Raw genomic sequence first — 18954 nt, forward strand, 5'->3', positions numbered from 1 at the left:
TAAAATATTCCTATGTTGAGGTTTGTATTCCTTTGTGAGAATCATACCTTCCTTCGAATACCTTGTCAACTTGGATTTCCTAAAAGTTGCAGTAGCATTCTACATCTGGCTTTATGTGTGTAAAAGCCAAGTGAACTGTTCTTTATTAATAACTCCAAATTAGTGGTATTGTCTCGAAGGATGTCTTGTTGCTGTTGACAGGTAATTAGAAGTACCACAACTGTGAATTCAATAAACATCAAGCCTAAAGTTCTTAGGCTCTTATAAAATGGTGCTCATAATTAATTCAAAGGCTGGATTAACATATAATATCTAGGTTAGTAAGGAAAATATACTCCTTCAATAGAACTCTCTACTGTTATTTCTTAGAATGAGAGCAGGAGACAGTATATAGCTCTTCTGTGTAATACAGGAGTTCACCGATAGGTGGATAGGTGTATGAGATTTTCATTACTCATTATGTGCCTTTTGCTAAATTAAATAGCATCTCTAGTGTCTGCCTATGAAATGAGGTTGTTACAATAGATGATCTGTTACATGCCTGTTAAAAATTAGTAAACAGCAAATGAAAAAAGTTAAAATCTGTTTTTTATTAGACTTTTAAAAATTCACTTAAAAGTGAACTCTAAAACTAACTTCAAAATATATTGACTTAGAATTATAAAGTAAAATGTCAGCTCTTTAAGGATTCATGTATTTTCACATGCACGTGTCAGTTTCATTCGTTGGTTGAGGTTGGATAGGAAAAGTAATATCACTATTCAGCTCTTTGTGTCAGAATAATTATTTTACCTTAGTATTCAATTTACCTTCAAAATAAGCAAAATAAATATTTTAGTGTAATTGAATAGATAAAACTAAGTAATTTTTTCTTGATTTATACATTGTAAATGCTCATATATTCCGATGTTGACAAACTAATTAAAACTGTAAATCTTGAAAGTAGTAAACTCTGATTTATGGCCTATTTAGATGAAACCCAAAATGTAGTTTGTATTGTGATTTGAAATACAGTTTTCACTATGTTGCACATTAGGCGAAAATTGGATAAATATAATTTGGAGCTGTAATTTATATAAAACTTTTTGGTTTTACATACAGGATTATGATCTTTTGGGTGAAAAAATAATGTCCTGTGGTATGGATCATTCTCTTAAACTTTGGAGGATCAATTCAAAGAGAATGATGAATGCAATTAAGGAATCTTACGATTATAATCCAAATAAAACTAACAGGTAACAGTTGTGGTATTTGAAACAATTTGCTATGTTGTGCTGTTGAATATATGTTTTATTTTTTCCCAAAATTGCTATATAAGCCCCAACATTGAGTTTAGAAGACCTTCTTTTAACTTTAAGGGATAATTTACATACCGTAAAATTCACCCCTTTAAGAAGTCCTTTATTTGCCGTGTTTCTGGCTTAGTTTTCAATATCCCCTTTAAATTGTGTTGTCATCTTAACTTAGTAGCACATTTTACTTATTTTTATTTTGGTATGCATATGCTTGGCCTTTTAAGTTATAAATGTAAAAGTTTTAAATCACTTAAGCTTATTATGGACTAGGGAGAGTAAAGGACACTTTAGAATAATGTTAACTTTTTTTAAAATGATATTAATTCTAATTCAAGATGGTAAACCACAGTTTTAAACAGTGGAGTTCTTAGCTCTAATTCATGATAATGCCTTTCCCTAAATGATGCTCACTTCATTAAATGGAGAGAATTCAAATGCAGGAGCCTCACTTCGTGGTACTATAGGTTGGGGAATTTTGCAGTTTTCTTAGTATATTTTTGAAGTGTCTCAATTCTTAATGCAGTAACTGTCTTTAGAATCTTATCAGGCTGTCATTAACACTTTCACTATAAACGTTGTATGTCTGCATGTTAACTTTGTTGGCACTTTTGTTTTAGCAAAGAGCTAGAATTCATTTTCTGGTTATCAAGCCAGATTGTTAATAGATTATTAAATTTGTAAGCATCAGTAAATATTTCAATGCACTAACATTCATCAGACCTAAGTGTCCTCTAAGAATTATTAAAAGTTTTACCTTTCTCCTTTAAAACACCAGGAGCTAGTAGTACAATGTTAAATTTATATTTTTAGATTATTTTCTAGATATCTGGAATAAATACAAACTATATTTCACAGTTTTCAAAAAATAACAGTTGTACTCGTTTTTTCTTTGAGAGAGGTTTGGCCATACAATTAATATGTATTTAGCTAAAAAGCAATTAATATAATTATAGCAGAGTTAAGAATTTATATCAGATCATGAATAACATTTTAACGTTTCAATAAAATATCTCAGAATTTGAATTGGAAGGATTGTTTTGAGTTGCTGCAATCCAAAGTGCTTTTTTACATATCTGAGGGAAAAGGTAAAGAGAGGACATGTGAATTGCCTAAGATAACTAATTCATGGCATATTATACTTATACAGCTATTTCTGATTTAAAACTGAGTATATTAGGAATGTTAAGTGTACTGTTAATTAAATAACTCCAGAATTAATAGCAGCTTGTTTGGTTTCTTCTCACAAATATCTCTAATGAAAACAATGGTGCCATTTAGTTTCCTAAATACAGAAATTATTTGGAAGAGTCCTAGGAAATATTATTTTATTTTATTTTATTTCATTTTATTTTTTGAGATGGAGTTTTGCTCTTGTTTCCCAGGCTGGAGTGCAGTGGTGCAATCTTGGCTCACTGCAACCTCTGCCTCCCAGGTTCAAGCGATTCTCCTGCCTCAGCCTCCCAAGTAGCTGGATTATAGGCGCCCGCCACCACGCCTGGCTAATTTTTTTTTTCTTGTATTTTTAGTAGAGATGGGGTTTCACCATGTTGGCTAGGGTGGTCTCGAACTCCTGACCTCAGATGATCCACTTGACTCGGCCTCCCAAAGTGCTGGGAGCCACCGCACCCGCCCCCACTTAAGAAATTTTAAATTCCTGTAAGGCATCATTTTCAGAAATTATTGCTCAAGGCAGGACTCTAGATTTATCTTTAGCAGACTTTGGAGTGATGTTTAGTTGTTCCTGGAAAGATGACTATCTTTTGAAATAGTATAGATATATTGACTTTCATAGACTATTAATGCTTAATTTTAAGGACTGAGTAGGTTGCTTAGTATATTTTCTGTGAGAAACTGATCAGACCTTTATTATTGGTTAGGGTACCCAGAATTGAAGTGATTAATTTTGGGTTATATATAGTAAAAGGCAGGAAACTACAATGCTTATAAACGAAGTGTGTATCATAGGACAAAAATAAAATTGGATAATAATGGAGAAAAATAAACAAAAGTGGAATGAGACTTTAGCTTTCAATAAATAGATAAGGTGGTTGATTATGTAGGAACACAGAGGAATTAATAGTCTTACATTTTGTTTTTCCAAGTTTTATAAATCCAAAAATGAAAAAGAGTATGATTCTACTATAATTTTTTCTTTTAACTTTTTACATTTCCATTCTTCCTTCAGGCCATTTATTTCTCAGAAAATCCATTTTCCTGATTTTTCTACCAGAGACATACATAGGAATTATGTTGATTGTGTGCGATGGTTAGGCGATTTGATACTTTCTAAGGTATGGTAACTGCAGTTAAGCTGTACTTCCATCGTGTGTGTGTGTGTGTGTGTGTGTGTATGTGTGTGTGTGTGTATGTATGTGCGCATGTTGGAACTTGGCAGGGAGCAGTTTATGTAGTTTATTAAATTGAATGGCAGCTGGGAGTTGCCTTTTTTAAAGTCTCAAATTTTGATATATTTAGAAACTTGTTTTAAGAATAAAACATGCCATTGAATTATAATTCTTTGTGCTCCAGTAAGATGAATATAGTTTTATAAGGTGATAGTGTTCTCCGATATTCAGTATTGTTACAAGATAACCAGTAACTAAAGCCAACAGAATTGGCTTTTGTTTTTGTTTTTTTGTATCTCTGTGACTATTTTAGTAAAATTTTATTTATAAAAACAGGTGGCTGGAGTTGGCTTATGGGCTGTAGTTTGCCAACCCCTGCCCCTGTTGATGGATTTATACAGATGCTCCTCAACTTACGATAGGATTACATTGTGATAAACCCATCATAAGTTGAAAATGCATTTAATACACATAACCTACTGAATATCAGCTTAGCCCAGCCTACCTTAAATGTGCTCAGAATTAGCCTACAGTTGGGCAAAATTATCCAACACAAAGCCTGTTTTATAATAAAGCATTGAATATCTCACATACTGCATACTGCTAGCCCAGGAAAAGATCAAAATTCAAAATTCCAAGTACTTCAAAATTGCAGCTGTTTTGTACCATTTTGGTAAAGTTGAAAAATTGTAAATCAAACCATTGTAAGTCAGGGCCATCTGGGTGTGTGTGTGTGTGTGTGTGTTTGCGTGTCTGTATTTTTTTGTAGCTGATAATTTAGAGAAGCTATTGGTGATGTTACATGAGCATTTAGGATTATCAGATTTGGTGAAATTGCTGTCCAGTTTCTTTTCTTGATATGAATTTCAGGCCACTTCACATTTTCTTGGGCAGAGCCTGATTTACTTTTTTCTTGGCTTTATGTGTAAACTGTTTTTTTCTTTTTTCTTTAAACTTTTGACCTTCAAATAACTTGATTCATAGGATGTTTCAAAGATTGTGCAGAGAGGTCCCATATGATCTTTATCCAGAATCCAAAGTTTATATATTATATGACTGTAATACAATATCAAATCCAGAAAATTGACACTGGTACAATGTGTGTGTATAGTTTTATGTCATTTTATCATGTGAATTTTGTCATTTCAAGAATGGTACAGTTTGGGACCTTTTAAGATTGTTTTTTTCCACTCAGACCCTTGAGATCCATCCAAGTTGTTGCCTGTATCAGTAGTTCTCCTTTTTTATTGCTGAGTAGTATTCCATGGTATGGATTACCATAGTTTATTTAACTATCTATGGTAGGAGATGTTGGTCGTTTCCAGTTTTGGGCTATTGCAAATAAAGCTGCTAATCAACAGTTGTGTCCAGGTTTTTGTGTGGACTTAAGTTTTCATTTCTCTGGGTAAATGCCTAGGAGGGCAATTGCTGGGTCATGGTTAAGTTTGTTTAGTTTTTTAAGAAACTGCCAAACTATTTTCCAGAGTGGCCGTGCCATTTTACATTCCCACCAGCAATGTATGAGAGATCCAGTGTCTCCGAATCTTCGCCAGCATTTGGTATTGTCATTATTTTTTATTTTAGCTGTTCTGATAGGTGTGTAGTGATATCTCATCGTGGTCTTAATTTGCATTTCCCTGATGGCTAGTGATGTTGAACATCTTTTTCATGTGCTTATTTACCATTCGTATATCCTTTTTGGTGATGTCTCTTCATATCTTTTGCTCATTTTCTAATTGGATTGGTTTTTTGTTGTTGTGTTGTTTTTGTTTTTTTTTTTACTGTTGAGTTTTGAGAGTTTGAATATATTCTAAATATGAATCCTGTATCAGATACATAGTTTGCAAATATTTTCTTTCAGTCTGTAGCTTGTCATTTCATCCTCTTTAATAGGGTCTTTCACAGAGCAAATGTTTTTAATTTTTATTAAATCCAGTATATTGATTTTTTAAAATTATTTTGTGGATTATGCTTTTGATGTTGTGCCTGAGAACTCCTTACCAAGCCATAGACCTTAAAGATTTTCTCCTGTGTTCTCTTATAAAAGTTTTATACTGCTATGTTTTACATTAAATGTGTAATCCATTTTGAGTTGATTTCCTTATGAAGGTGAGGTTTAGGTTGAAGTTCATTTTTCCCCTATAGATACTCAGTTGTTCCATCAGCATTTGTTGAAAGACTATTCTTCCACCATTGAATTGCTTTTGCACCTCTATCAGAAATTGTTTGGCTGTACTTACGTGGGGCTGTTTTTGATTTTCCTGTTCTGTTTCATCTGTATATCTGTCCCTCCACCAGTACTACATACACAGTCCTCATTATTGTAGCTCTATAATTATTCTTGGAATCTGATAGATTTCTCCCACTTTTTTTTTTTTTCATAATTGTTTTGAGCTATTCTAATTCCTTTGCCTTTCTGTGTGTAAATTTTAGAATAATCTTTTCTACATTTATAAAAATCTTGCCGGGAGTTGTTTTGAGGAGAAGGAGTTTTTGACTGGAATTGTATTAAACCTGTATATATAATTTCGAGGAGAATTAATATTGTGCTGAGTCTTCTAATCCATGACTGTGGTATGTCTCTTCATTTATTTACATCTTCTTTGACTTTTGTCATCAGCATTTTATAGTTTTTAGCATATAAGTCCCATTTTTGCTCTGTTAGATTTATACCTAAGTATTTTTTAAGCAATTATAACACTGTTTTATATTTTTATTTTCCATTTTTATGTGTTCATAACTAATATATAGAAATATAATTGATTTTTGCATATTGATCTTGAATCTTGTGACGTAGCTACACTACATATTCAAGGTGTGTTTTGTGATTTTCTCTGTAGGCTATCATGTGATCTGCAAGTAAGGACAGTTTTATTTCTTCCTTTGTGATCTATATGCCTTTTCTTTTTTTGCGTTATTGCTCTGGTGAACTTTCAGTCCTGTGTTGAATAGCAGTGTTAGGAACAGATATTCTTGACTTGTCATTCAGTCTTTCACAATTAAGTATATTAGGGTTTGTTTTGTTTTGTTTTGTTTTGTAGATATTCTGTCTCAAGTTAGGAAAGTTGAGAACTGTTTCCTGTTCCTAAATTTTTGAGAGCTTTTTCATGAATGGTGTTTTGTCAAATGCTTTTTCTTCATCAGTTTATATGATCATGTGGTTTATCTTGTGTTGCCTGTTAATATAGTGGATTATATTGATTGGTTGTTTGAATATTGATCCAGCCTTGGAACCCTGGAATACTTATTCCTACTTGATCATCCTGTGTAATTTTTTGTATTGCTGAGTTCTGTTTGCTAATATTTTGTTAAGGATTTTTGTGTCTGTATTCATGAGGTATGATACTGGTCTGAACTTTTTTTTTTGGTACTGTTTTTTCTGGTTTTGGTATTAGTAATACTGATTTTATAATGAATTGGCAAATGATCTGTTTCCCGTTTTCCAGAAGAGATTGTGCAAAATTAGTGTGACTTGTTTTTTTTTTTTTTTTTTGAGACAGAGTCTTGCTCTGTTGTGCATGCTGGAGTGCAGTGGTGCAGTCTCAGCTCACTGCAACCCCCACCTCCTGGGTTCAAGTGATTCTCGTGCCTCAGCCTCCTGAGTAGCTGGGATTACAGGCGTGCCCCATGCCCAGCTTGTATTCTTCAGTAGAGGTGGAGTTTTGCCATGTTGGCCAGGCTGGTCTCGAACTCCTGACCTCAAGTGATCCGCCTGCCTTGGCCTCCCAAAGTGTTGGGATTACAGGCGTGAGCCACTGCCCGGCTAGTGAAACTTTTTAATGAGGTCCATTAACTTAATAGTTACAGGGCTGTTCACATTAACTACTTCATTTTGGGTCATACTGGGTGAGCTATAGTGGTTTGTGCTGTTTGAGGAATTGGTACATTCCATCTAAGGTAAAATCTATGTGTACAGAGCTGTTTGTAATATTCCCTCATTATCCTTTCAACATCTGCTAGGTCTATAGTGATAACCCATTTCTTTCTCTTTTTTTGAGACAGGGTCTTACTCTGGCTGTGGTGCAACTGGCTGTGGTGCTCACTGCAGCCTCGACTTCCCAAGCAATCTGCTCACCTCTGCCTCCCGAGTAGCTGGGACTATAGGCGTGGGCCACCATGCCTGGCTAATTAAAAAAATTTTTTTTGTAGAGATGGAGTCTTGCTGTGTTGCCGGGCTGGTCTCATTTTAGAAATTGGCAGTTTCATTTTTGAAATTGGCAGTTTAGGTCTTTTTTTGGGTCAGTCTTGCTAGAGGTTTGTGAATTTTATTGATCTTTTCAAAGAACTAGCTTTTTATTGTTTGTTTTCTGTTGTAAATGTTATTGATATCTTCTCTTTTGTTTGCTGTTGGTTTATTTTTTTTTTCTTTTCTTTTTTTTTTTTGAGATGGAGTCTGGCTCTGTTGCCCAGGCTGCAGTGCAATGGCGCCATCTCGGCTCACTGCAAGCTCCGCCTCCTGGGTTGACGCCATTCTCTTGCCTTAGCCTCCTGAGTAGCTGGGACTACAGGAGCCCGCCACCACGCCGGCTAATTTTTTAATGTTTTTAGTAGAGACGGGGTTTCACCGTGTTAACCAGGATGGTCTCGATCTCCTGACCTGGTGATCCACCCGCCTCAGCCTCCCAGAGTGCTGGGATTATAGTCGTGAGCCACCGCGCCTGGCCGCTGTTGGTTTATTTTGCTCAACTTTTATCAGTTTCTTAAGATGGTAGCTTAGATTGTTGAGTTTTTGAGAATTTGTTTTATGACTCTATTTTAGATATGTTTGATGGGAGCTTGAAAAGAATATGTACTCTGTTGAGTGGAATGTTGTATAAGTGTTTACTTGGTTGATGATGTTGTTGAATTCTTCTGTATCCTTGTTTGTTCTCTGTCTACTGTTTTATCAACTATTGAGAGACAGGTGTTGAAATCTTCAGTTACAATGTGGATTTTTCTCTTTCTCCTTTCAGTTCTGTCACGTTTTGCAGTTCTGTTGTTGGTGCATTCACATTTAGTATTGCTATGTCTTTGGAGTTGTCTCTTTTCATTACATAATCTTTTTTTCAAGCTTTTAATCTATGTATATTATAATTGAGTAAGTTTCTTGTAGATGATATAGTTGGGTCATTTTTTAAATCTATTGTGCCTATGTCTTTTAATTGGTGTATTTAGACCATTTATATTTAAGCCTTAATATCAGTTATTATTTTAAGTCTGCCATTTTTCTTTTTGTCTTTTTCATTTCTCTCTGAGTTTTTTCCCCCCTAACTTTCTGGGTTACATGAACAGTTTTTAGAATTCCATTTTTATTTCTCTATAGTAACTCATTAGTCTACTATATTATCAGCATTTTACAATATTTTTTTTTCTCCAGAAATAAAATCTTGCTCAGTCACCCAGGCTGGAGTGCAGTGGCACAGTCTTAGCTCTCTGAAGCCTGAAACTCCTGGTCTCAAGCAATCCTCCTGATTCAGCCTCCCGAGTAGCTAGGATTAGAGGCATGCACCACCATGCTCAGCTAATTTCTTTAATGTGTAGAGGTGGGGATCTTGCTGTGTTGCTCAGGCTGGTCTTAAACTCCTGGCCGCAGGTGATTCCCCTGCGTTGGCCTCCCAGAGCACTGGAATTATGAGCACAAGCCATTTGAGTGAAATTTAGAATGCTTCCTTCCCTTTACATCACTTTATTCTTCTCCATTTATAATTGTCTTAAATATTTATATTTGAGAACCATATCAGTTTTTTTTGTTCTTCAACCATCAAACATAATTTAGAAAACCCAAAAGGAAAAGGAGAGTATTATATTGACTCATTTTGCATTTTCTGTTGTTCTTCCTTACTGATAAATTCAAATCTTCTTAATTTTCTTTCTGTTTCGAAAACTTTCTTTAACCATTCTTTTAGAGCAGGTCTGCTGTTAACAGATTCTCCTAGTTTTTCTTTATCTGAGCATGGCCTCATTTCTTCTTTATTTCTGAGGGATATATTCACTGAATATAGGATTCTGGATTCACAGTTATTTTCTTTCAACACCTGACAAATGTATTTGCTCCCTCTTTGGCCTCCATAATTTCCGATGAGAAATTTGCTGTCACTGGAATTGTTTGTCCCCTGTAGGTAAGATGTTCTTTCTGTCTTACTGCTTTCAGGATTGTTTTCTTTGTCTTTAGTTTTCAGATTGAGCATGAGTATATTTAGTTTGAGGTTTGAGTGCAATATGACTTGATGTGGATTTCTTTGGGTTTGTCTTGTTTGGGGTTCACTGACATTCTTGAATCTGTAGTAGATTGATGTTTTGTCCCAGGTTTGGAAAGTTTTCAGCCATTACTCAAATTGTTTTTCAGCCCTGCTCTCTTCCCTCATTTTGGGACTCTGATTATATGAATGTTAGATCATTTGTTTGGTCCCTAGGACTGTCTTTTTTCTTTTTTTTTTTTTGTTCAGATTGGGTAATTTCTATTGTACTGTCTTTAAATTTACTGACTCTTGACCCTCTTTTGGTATTGAGCCCATCAATTGAGTTTTTTATTTGGGTTATAATAGTATATTTTAGTTATAAAACTTCCAGTTCATTCTAAGTATGTTTGCGTTCATTGAAGAATTTTTATATTCCTGCCTTAAATCTATGTCAGATCTGACATCCATGTTATCTCAGTGTTGGTATCTGTTATCTTTTTAAAGCTGATTTTTATCTTTTTAAAAAGTTGATTTTTATGATTCTTGGTATCAAGAGTGATTTTTGATTGAAACCTGGGTATTTTGGGTATTACGAGACTCTGGACCTTATTTAGATCTTCTCTTACAGCAGGCTTTCTCTGATACCTTTTCAGCTGGGGAAGGGAGGCGCATTGTGTTGTGCCAGATTGGGGTGGAAGTCCAGGTTCCCCACTCGGTTGTCCTCTTGTTGGTGCTTCATTACTATTCAGTTGGGGTGGGAGTTAAGGCTCTCCGTAGGCCTCAGCTGATACCACCCTAGCTGGAAAGGGCCAGGATGCCTAGTTACTGCCCCCGCTAGTGGTCTCCATTTACACTGTGGGTAGTTGGTGGTGGCTTTACCAATGAGTGGTTATGAATGTCCTAACTCTATTAGGCCTCCTCTGATACCACCCTAGCCCGAGAGGAGGCGGTCACCCCATTGCTATAAGAGGTACAGGGAGAGTCATGGGGTAGGCACTTGGGGTGCTTAGTTACAACCTGAGCATGGGTTTTCACTGGGCTTTTGCTGGTTCAGATGGAGGTGGGTCCACAGATTTTTCTAGGGTGTTTGGCTGGAGTAGAGCATTGTTGTCTGAAAATTTTGTCTTGTTAGGCTGCTACTTTTTTTGGTTCATTGGCTAGAAAAAGCAGGCTTTTTATTGTTGTTGTTGTTGTTTTTGTCTTCACTCATTAGCATTTCTGAGTTGCTGCCTTCTCTCGCATCCAGTCTGGAATATATAAGGCAAAAGAAAACCCAGAAAACTGAACGGTTATCGTTTATGTTCCAAGGTTTCTAGGTTTCTAACTTGTTTGCCTTTTCTCTACCTTTCCAAGTCTTATGTTTGCTTTATGTATGATACTCAGACTTTTAAGTGGACTTACAGGAAAAAATACATCTGCTACATTGTTCCAGCAGCAGAAGTAAAAAGCTATTAGCTTTTTTAAATTTCTGCTCTTAGAACTTAGATCTCTGGAAAGGATTTCTGAATTTTAGGTGGTAGGCTGAACTGAAATATATTGGTCTCAATATATGCAGATGGCTCTGCATCGGAATCACTAGGAGAATGTTAGAAAAATAGATTTCCTAGACCTCACCTTCAGAAATTCTAAATCTGGCACAAGGCCCTGGGAATTGGTAGTTCTAAAAAGCTCTTAGATGATTTTGAAGTGCAGCCATCCATTAGCTCTGGCAACATCTTTTTACCTCACTTTGCTTTAGTTTATCCATCCAGGGACTCCAGTACTTAAAAATTCTTCACCGGTGCAGTTAGTAAGAAGCACTTGAAGAGCTGTTTTACAGTTCTTCTGCTTTGGCCTTTCTCTTAGAGACTCTGAATCAGTAGAGGCTGAGATGAGTCTTTCGAGAAAACTCCACAGACTATTGATCCAATTTTGCATTTAGCCAAGAGTCATCACACTAGGTGGTTTCTAAGGTCCTTTACAGTTAAAAACTTGAATAACAGATGTCATATAGCACTAGGTTTTAAAAAGTCTAAATAAAAAAGGTAGAGAAGAAAAAAGAATGTGTTGTCTCCTCCCTAATCTTCAAGTGGCCATACTATTAAATTATTTAAATGCCTGTGAACCCCACAGGGCTGCCACCTGTCACTATATTATGTAGGCTGTCCAGTAAAACTCTAGGGGTACTGTTTACTTACATGAGGATTTCTGAATCCTGGTGCTATTTAGTTTAGGCCAGATAATTCTTTTTTTTGTAGGGGGTTTCCTGTGCATTATAAGATGTTTAGTAGCATCTCTGGCTAAACCCATTAGAGCACAGACACATTGCCAAATGTCCGTTAGTGGGCAAACCACTGACCTAGACAGTAATATGAATAATGCCCACAGTTTTGCAATTTTTTCTCATTGTATTCTTTACCACGTACTGCTTAGGTGTGTGTATACAGATTTGATTTTATAGGATAGGAAAAGTATAAGTTTGAAGCCTATTTCAATCCTGTCCCCATATCAGTGTCTTGATGTTAAACAACTGCTTTACTTGCCTTCGATTGCCCTATTTATAAACTGACTTCTAAGTCCATTTATGTGAGTTCATCAACTTTCCTAAGATACCTGTTGAGCACCTACTGTGTGGCACAGATACTGGATGAAGGAATAATAGTTAATAAGGTAAAGGAAACCACCTGTGATTAGAAGCGAAATGGGAAACTGCATGGGGAAAGATGAAACTAGTGAAGTAAGCAAGAGCCAGATTAATGCCGGATTATGAAAAGCCGTGTATTCTAATTCTTTGTGTTTGTAATTGACCTGTGCTATAAAACACTTAAAGTCTCTGGGTGTCAGAATATCTAGAGCTGAACTTGGTTTAACTTGGAAGAGAAATGTTGACTTCCAAAATGAATATTTCAGACAATGTGATTCTTTTGTATTATCGAATTCTGTTGATAATCAGATTTCTCGTCCTTAAGTATGGTCATTGACTGTAAATATAAATGAATGTACATCACTGTACTTGATAGATGGATTAACCAGGTTCTAAGAGCTGTGAATTCCAAAACAATAGAAAAGCTTTGTTTTTACTTTGTAAGATTCAGTTCCTCATTAACATTTCTTTTTCTCATTTCTCTCTCTCTTTTAGTCTTGTGAAAATGCCATTGTGTGCTGGAAACCTGGCAAGATGGAAGATGATATAGATAAAATTAAACCCAGTGAATCTAATGTGACTATTCTTGGGCGATTTGATTACAGCCAGTGTGACATTTGGTACATGAGGTTTTCTATGGATTTCTGGCAAAAGGTATCAACATACTTTTACATTTTGAAATGATCTGACTTATGAAAGACCATTGTAATTCTAGCTTTTTCTGTTGTGTCCATGTTCTTTTTCCTTACAAATCAACCCTAATGTTTTGTATTGATTACTTTGCCCTTTGATGTCATTCATCAAATACTTTGGTGTTATTCATTCTACTTTTGTGGCTCTGCATATGATCTGCAGTGCTTACTTTAAATTAAGTTGGCAGTTAGGTATCAGTGGTGGAAATTAGGTGTTTATGTTCCATAACATAAACATTATCATAACATTACTAAGACTTAATGTTTTAGTAATTAGGTTGTCAGTCTACCTATGTAACTGTTTCCTAGAGAAAAATCAGGATAGAAGACAGATAAAATACTAGTTACCTAAAAATTTAAAGAAATCTATTGTTAGGATTTTGTGGTAACAAATTACTTGGGTATTTATTTCTGTAAGAAAACTTTGGAAGGCTTTCCACAGCTTTTGCTGTATTTCTTGAAGGCAGAAGAAAAAGTAAGTACCATGCTAACAATGTAAATTTGTAAGGCCCTTCATAAATTTGCAAAATGCCTTCTTACTTGCTCAAGACACTTGTGATGTATTAATTGCTCTTATTCATATTTACAAATCAGGAGTATAAGACCCAAAGAAATAGTCAAGAGCACAGAGGCTGGAACTGAGCTTTTTCTGAAACAAGAAAGCTGTCTGAGGATTCCTCCAATGCTTTAGAACCTGGTAATTTTATTAATTTGATGTTTTTAAAAATATGTTTATACAGATGCTTGCATTGGGCAATCAAGTTGGCAAACTTTATGTTTGGGATTTAGAAGTAGAAGATCCTCATAAAGCCAAGTAAGTATTTACAAATTTCTGTTCAAAATTTTAGGCTTTTTCTCCACACTTGTATGCCAATGTAGAGAAGATCATTTATATTTGCAGTGCCATCCTTAAGTCATTTTTAACATTTACTGTTTTCAGAGTTAAAGTTATTCTTTTTTATTCCAATAATTTTTGTTTTTCCTAAGTACCTTGGTGACAAGTCATTTCTCGTTTTTATACAAATTATGTAGTGCTTGTTGAACTTAAAATATATCCAAATTTTATAAAATTTGAGACTGAGCTCTTAATGAAGTATATTCTGGTTTTAAATGCTTTTCGTATGTCTTGGAACATCTGCTTATTTTATAATCCACTGTTTTAGGGTAGATACTGACAACATTATGTGTGGTCTTTAACCTGTTGTCATGTTTTTTCCCTAGATGTACAACACTGACTCATCATAAATGTGGTGCTGCTATTCGACAAACCAGTTTTAGCAGGGATAGCAGCATTCTTATAGCTGTTTGTGATGATGCCAGTATTTGGCGCTGGGATCGACTTCGATAAAATACTTTTGCCTAATCAAAATTAGAGTGTCTTTGTTGTCTGTGTAAAATAGAATTAATGTATCTTGCTAGTAAGGGCACGTAGAGCATTTAGAGTTGTCTTTCAGCATTCAATCAGGCTGAGCTGAATGTAGTGATGTTTACATTGTTTACATTCTTTGTACTGTCTTCCTGCTCAGACTCTACTGCTTTTAATAAAAATTTATTTTTGTAAAGCTGTGTGTTTAGTTACTTTCATTGTGGTGAAAAAAAGTTAAAAGTAATAAAATTATGCTTTATCTTTTTATAGTGGTTGTTTTTTGTAGTTCTCTTAACCAGAGAAAGTTTTGTAATACAGAGATTAAGTATAGGCTCTAGAACTAAAGTGAATTCAAATCTTGGCTCTCCTACTACGTGACCTTGGATAAACAACTTCTCAATGCTTGGTTCCTTGTGTATAAAACAGGGATAATAATACTTGCCTCAGGGTTATTGTGAGGATCAAATGATTCGTTATGTGTGAGACAGTTAGAACAGTATTTGACATATAATAAGCCCTAAATATATTCTAAGTGTTTATAATTATTGGAGATTATAGTTCCTATGGTTTTATATTTTTTAATGATTTCTTATGTAATAGTTTCATAAGTAATATTTAAAATTCTACAGAGTTAGAACCTATGATAATGTTTAACTGCAACCTCTCTTTATAGTTTAAAAAATATTACTGCCATTAGATTTGCAACTAGGCCATTGGTAACCTTAGAGGAGATATCATTAGAGCAAAGGAGGAGAGGATATAGAAGCTTAAATGCAGTGGGTTGGATCATGAAAGAGATGGCAAGTATGTCCATGTAGTGAGTTGTTGCCCCTTTTCCAGAAGGATGTTACTGGCTAAGAGAGATTAAGTAGATTGAGATCATAAGGTTGGGAATAGTTGGTTATTTTGTCTCCAGCATAAGGCACACTGCATTTATTTGTGGGCAAAATTTCCCTAAAGAGTGAAGACCAAGATCACATGTGGAGGGGTTAACCTGAAGCAGAGGAGTGAAGAAAGCCTGAATGATCATAAAGCTAAGGTTGGAGGTGAAATGAGGTGAGCCAGAGAAAAATACAAAAGACTGAATTTTGTCAGGTTTTTAAAAAGATTCATGAACCTCGTTTGTATAAATATGTATATTTTTAAAGTTTAGTTTTGATATCTTGTACAGTTTTTGATACTGCCCCTTTCTGAGCTCTCTCTGAAGCACAGTTTACTTCTCTGATAATAGTATAATGCTTAAGTCTGAATAAACAGGAAAACTTACTGCCTTTTATTATCTTGGTCCAATGAACCCTTCAATTGTTTTTTAGAAATTTTAATAGGAACTTCAAGAAGTAAACCTTTATAGCAAGTAAATTCTTACGTACAACATCACAAAAGACAAGGAATACTGTCATATCCTTTTAGCAAAATGAGATTGCCTAGGTTCTTGTTGCAAAATACTGCATGATGAAATCCTTCCTGTTGCATGATTAACTGGGTGAGAATATCATTTTTCCTTTTGGTCCTTAGAAATGTATTATTCACTACTCCATTCTTGAGGTTTGTTTTTTAATTTTTTTGGAGACAGTCTCACTCTATTGCCCAGTCTGGAGTGCAGTGGTGCTGTCTCAGACGTCTCACTGCAACCTCTGTCTCCCAGGCTCAAGTGATTCTCGAACCTCGGCCTCCCAAGTAGCTTGGATTACAGGTGTGTGCCACCATGCCCAGCTAATTTTTGTATTTTTAGTAGAGACGGGGTTTCACCATGTTGGCCAGGCTAGAGTATCGACTGTTAAAGTTAGTGCAGATAATGAAAGGTCCAGGAGTCAGAACTCACAGGCCAGTTACCAGCCACAGGTTTATACTCTATTTTTGCCCTCTCCTTTCCCTGAAATACTGAGGAAGTAACATCTCTTTTCCTAATGGATGTTATCCAGAGGCCCCCAGTCACCAGTTATCTCATTAGCCTACAAAAACACATTTTCACTCAAGTGATCTCAAGGTTCTTAGAAGTTGTATCAGGAAATGGAAATCAAGAAGAAATTATATTCTCAAGGGTCTTAGAAGTTGTATCAGGAAATAGAAACCAAGAAGAAATTATATATATGTCTTTAATTGACCATTGTATATATTTATAGGGTACAATGTGATGCATCATACACGTATAGAATGTAGAATGAGCAAATTGGGCTAATATATCCATCACTTTGTTCCTCATCTTAAAGGAAAAGCCTCCAACTTTTCACCAATGAGTATGATGTTAGTTATTGGCTTGTCACACATGGCCTTTATTGTGTTGAGGAACATTCATTCTATACCTATTTTATTGGGAGTTATCATGAAAGGGTGTTGAATTTTGTCAAATGCTTTTTCTGCATCTATTGTGATAATGTACAGTTTTTGTCCTTCATTCTGTTAATATGGTGAATCACATTTATTAATGTGCATATGTTCAAACATCCTTGCATCCCAGGGATAAATCCCACGTGGTCATGGTGGATGATTCTTTTAATGTATTGCTGAAGATGATGGTTTGCTAGTATTTTGTTGAGTATTTTTGTATTTACGTTCATCAGGGATATTGTTTCTGCTAGTGTCCTTGGTCTGGCTTTGGTATCAGGCTAATACTGTCCTTGTAAGATGAGTTTGGAAGTATTCCCTGCTCTTCATTTTTGGGAAGAATGTGAGGATTGGTATTAATTCTTTGAATGTTTAGTAGAAACAGAAAAGCCCAAGACAGGGCTTTTCTTTGATAGGAGACTTGGTGTGTTAACAGTTGTAATATTTCCTCTTTCATTTCTGATTTGAGTCCTTTTTTTCTTATTAAGTGTTGCTAAGCGTTTGTCAATTTTGTTTAACTTTTTGTTTTTTCATTTTTTTGTTTTCTATTTCATTTATTTCTGCTCTGATCTTTGTTATTTCCTTCCACTAACTTGAGGTTAATTTGTTCTTTTTCTAGTTCCTTGAGGTGTTGAGGTTTAGGTTGTTGGTTTGTGATCTTTTTTAATAATACAGGCATTTAATGCTATAAACTTCCCTCTTAAAACTGTTTTTGCTGCATCCCATAAGTTTTGACATGTGTTTCCATTTCATTTGTCTCAAGGTATCTTTATATATGTTTTTAGAGTCGGGGTCTCGCTATGTTGTTCAGGCTTAGAGTTCAGTGGCTGTTCGCAGGTGCAGTTACAGCTCTCACTGCAGCCTCGAACTCCTGGGCCCAAGTGATCCATTCCTGCCCCAGCTTCCCAAGTAGCTACAACTGTAGGCATGCATCACTGTGCCAGGCTTTCAAGACATCTTTCAATTTCTTTTTTAGTTTCTTTTTTGACCCAATAATTGTCCAGTATATTTCTTACACAGTGTCTTAGGAAGGATAAAACCAGCTTTGATATGTTGGCTATTATGTTTCTGAAAAGACAAGACAGGGTTGTTTTTCTTAACTCTATACTTGAAAGTTTCAAACATATAGAAGAGTGAAGAAAGTAGTGAATACGATGTACCAAGTCAAGCTTCAACAATTCTCAATACATAGCCAATCTTGATTTATCTATACATCTATGCCAGATTGTTTTGAAGCACATCCCAGACTTCATTTTAACTGTAAAAATTTATTCTGTATTTCCAAGAAAGACTTTAAACAAAATATCAATACCATGCTCACCCTTTAAAAAGTAATTTCTAAATTATATATGCAGTTTATTTAGAAGTATAAAGAAAAAAGTAAAAGCTATCTTTAATTTTACTACACAGAAATAATTGCTTTTAGTGATGGGATGTATTTTGTGTGTGTAAGTTTAAAGAATTGTGATTGTCTGAATATATTGTTTATATGCTGCATTTTCAGATTCCCAGTAATTCTTAACAGATTATTCTGTTTGCATATCTTTTAATGCATTTCCACGAATGTACCATTATCTATTTAATGCCTTGTTGTTGGACATGTTCATTTCTTCCAGGTTTTTGCTATTATAGATAGTATTTTGAATAACAGGGCAGTACACAAGTCTTTGTGTAACTCTCAGGCTCATTTTATAATTAGATAGGATATTTCTTTCTTACTAAGTTTGTACCAAATTACACTTGCCCCAACAGCATATGGTAGTACCCATTTCAGTTTTGTTGTTACTAGTTTCCTGTATATTATCTCTGCCGATCAGGGTGCTTTTTCTGTAAAGAGCTAGATAGTACATATTTTAGGCCTTGCCATACAGTCTCGTCATAACTATTCAACTCTGCTGCTGTAGGGCAAAAGCAGCCATAGACAACTGGGTATGGCTGTGTACCAATAAAACCTTACTTACCAAAACAGGCAGTGGTGGAGCATGGTCGCTCATGCTTGTAATCCCAGCACTCTGAGAGGCTAAGGTGGACAGATTGCTTGACCCCAGGAGTTTGAGACCAGCTGGGGCAACATAGTGAAACCCCACCTCTACTACAAATACAAAAAAAATTAGCCAGGCATGATGGTGCATGCCTGTATTCTCGGCTAC

General features: G+C 35.2%; 1 protein-coding gene across 3 annotated transcripts in view; it reads left to right on the forward strand.

Moving 5' to 3' along the window:
* Window positions 1-14675, forward strand: part of EED (embryonic ectoderm development) — a 38022-nt gene extending 23347 nt beyond the window's left edge. Inside the window, exons 8-13 of one of the 3 annotated variants that reach the window (XM_024255853.2) lie at window positions 1102-1235; window positions 3481-3586; window positions 5125-5199; window positions 12917-13075; window positions 13854-13927; window positions 14335-14675. In XM_024255853.2, coding sequence (XP_024111621.1) covers window positions 1102-1235; window positions 3481-3586; window positions 5125-5199; window positions 12917-13075; window positions 13854-13927; window positions 14335-14461 — 675 coding nt within the window. In that variant the 3' untranslated portion in view covers window positions 14462-14675. The remainder of the gene's footprint in view (window positions 1-1101; window positions 1236-3480; window positions 3587-5124; window positions 5200-12916; window positions 13076-13853; window positions 13928-14334) is intronic. The other 2 variants (XM_002822322.4, XM_009246918.3) reach the window with 2 other exon arrangements.
* The last annotated feature ends 4279 nt before the right edge of the window (window positions 14676-18954 follow it).

This window comes from Pongo abelii, chromosome 9 (genome assembly GCF_028885655.2).
Source record: "Pongo abelii isolate AG06213 chromosome 9, NHGRI_mPonAbe1-v2.0_pri, whole genome shotgun sequence".
NCBI classification, from domain to species: Eukaryota; Metazoa; Chordata; class Mammalia; order Primates; family Hominidae; genus Pongo; species Pongo abelii.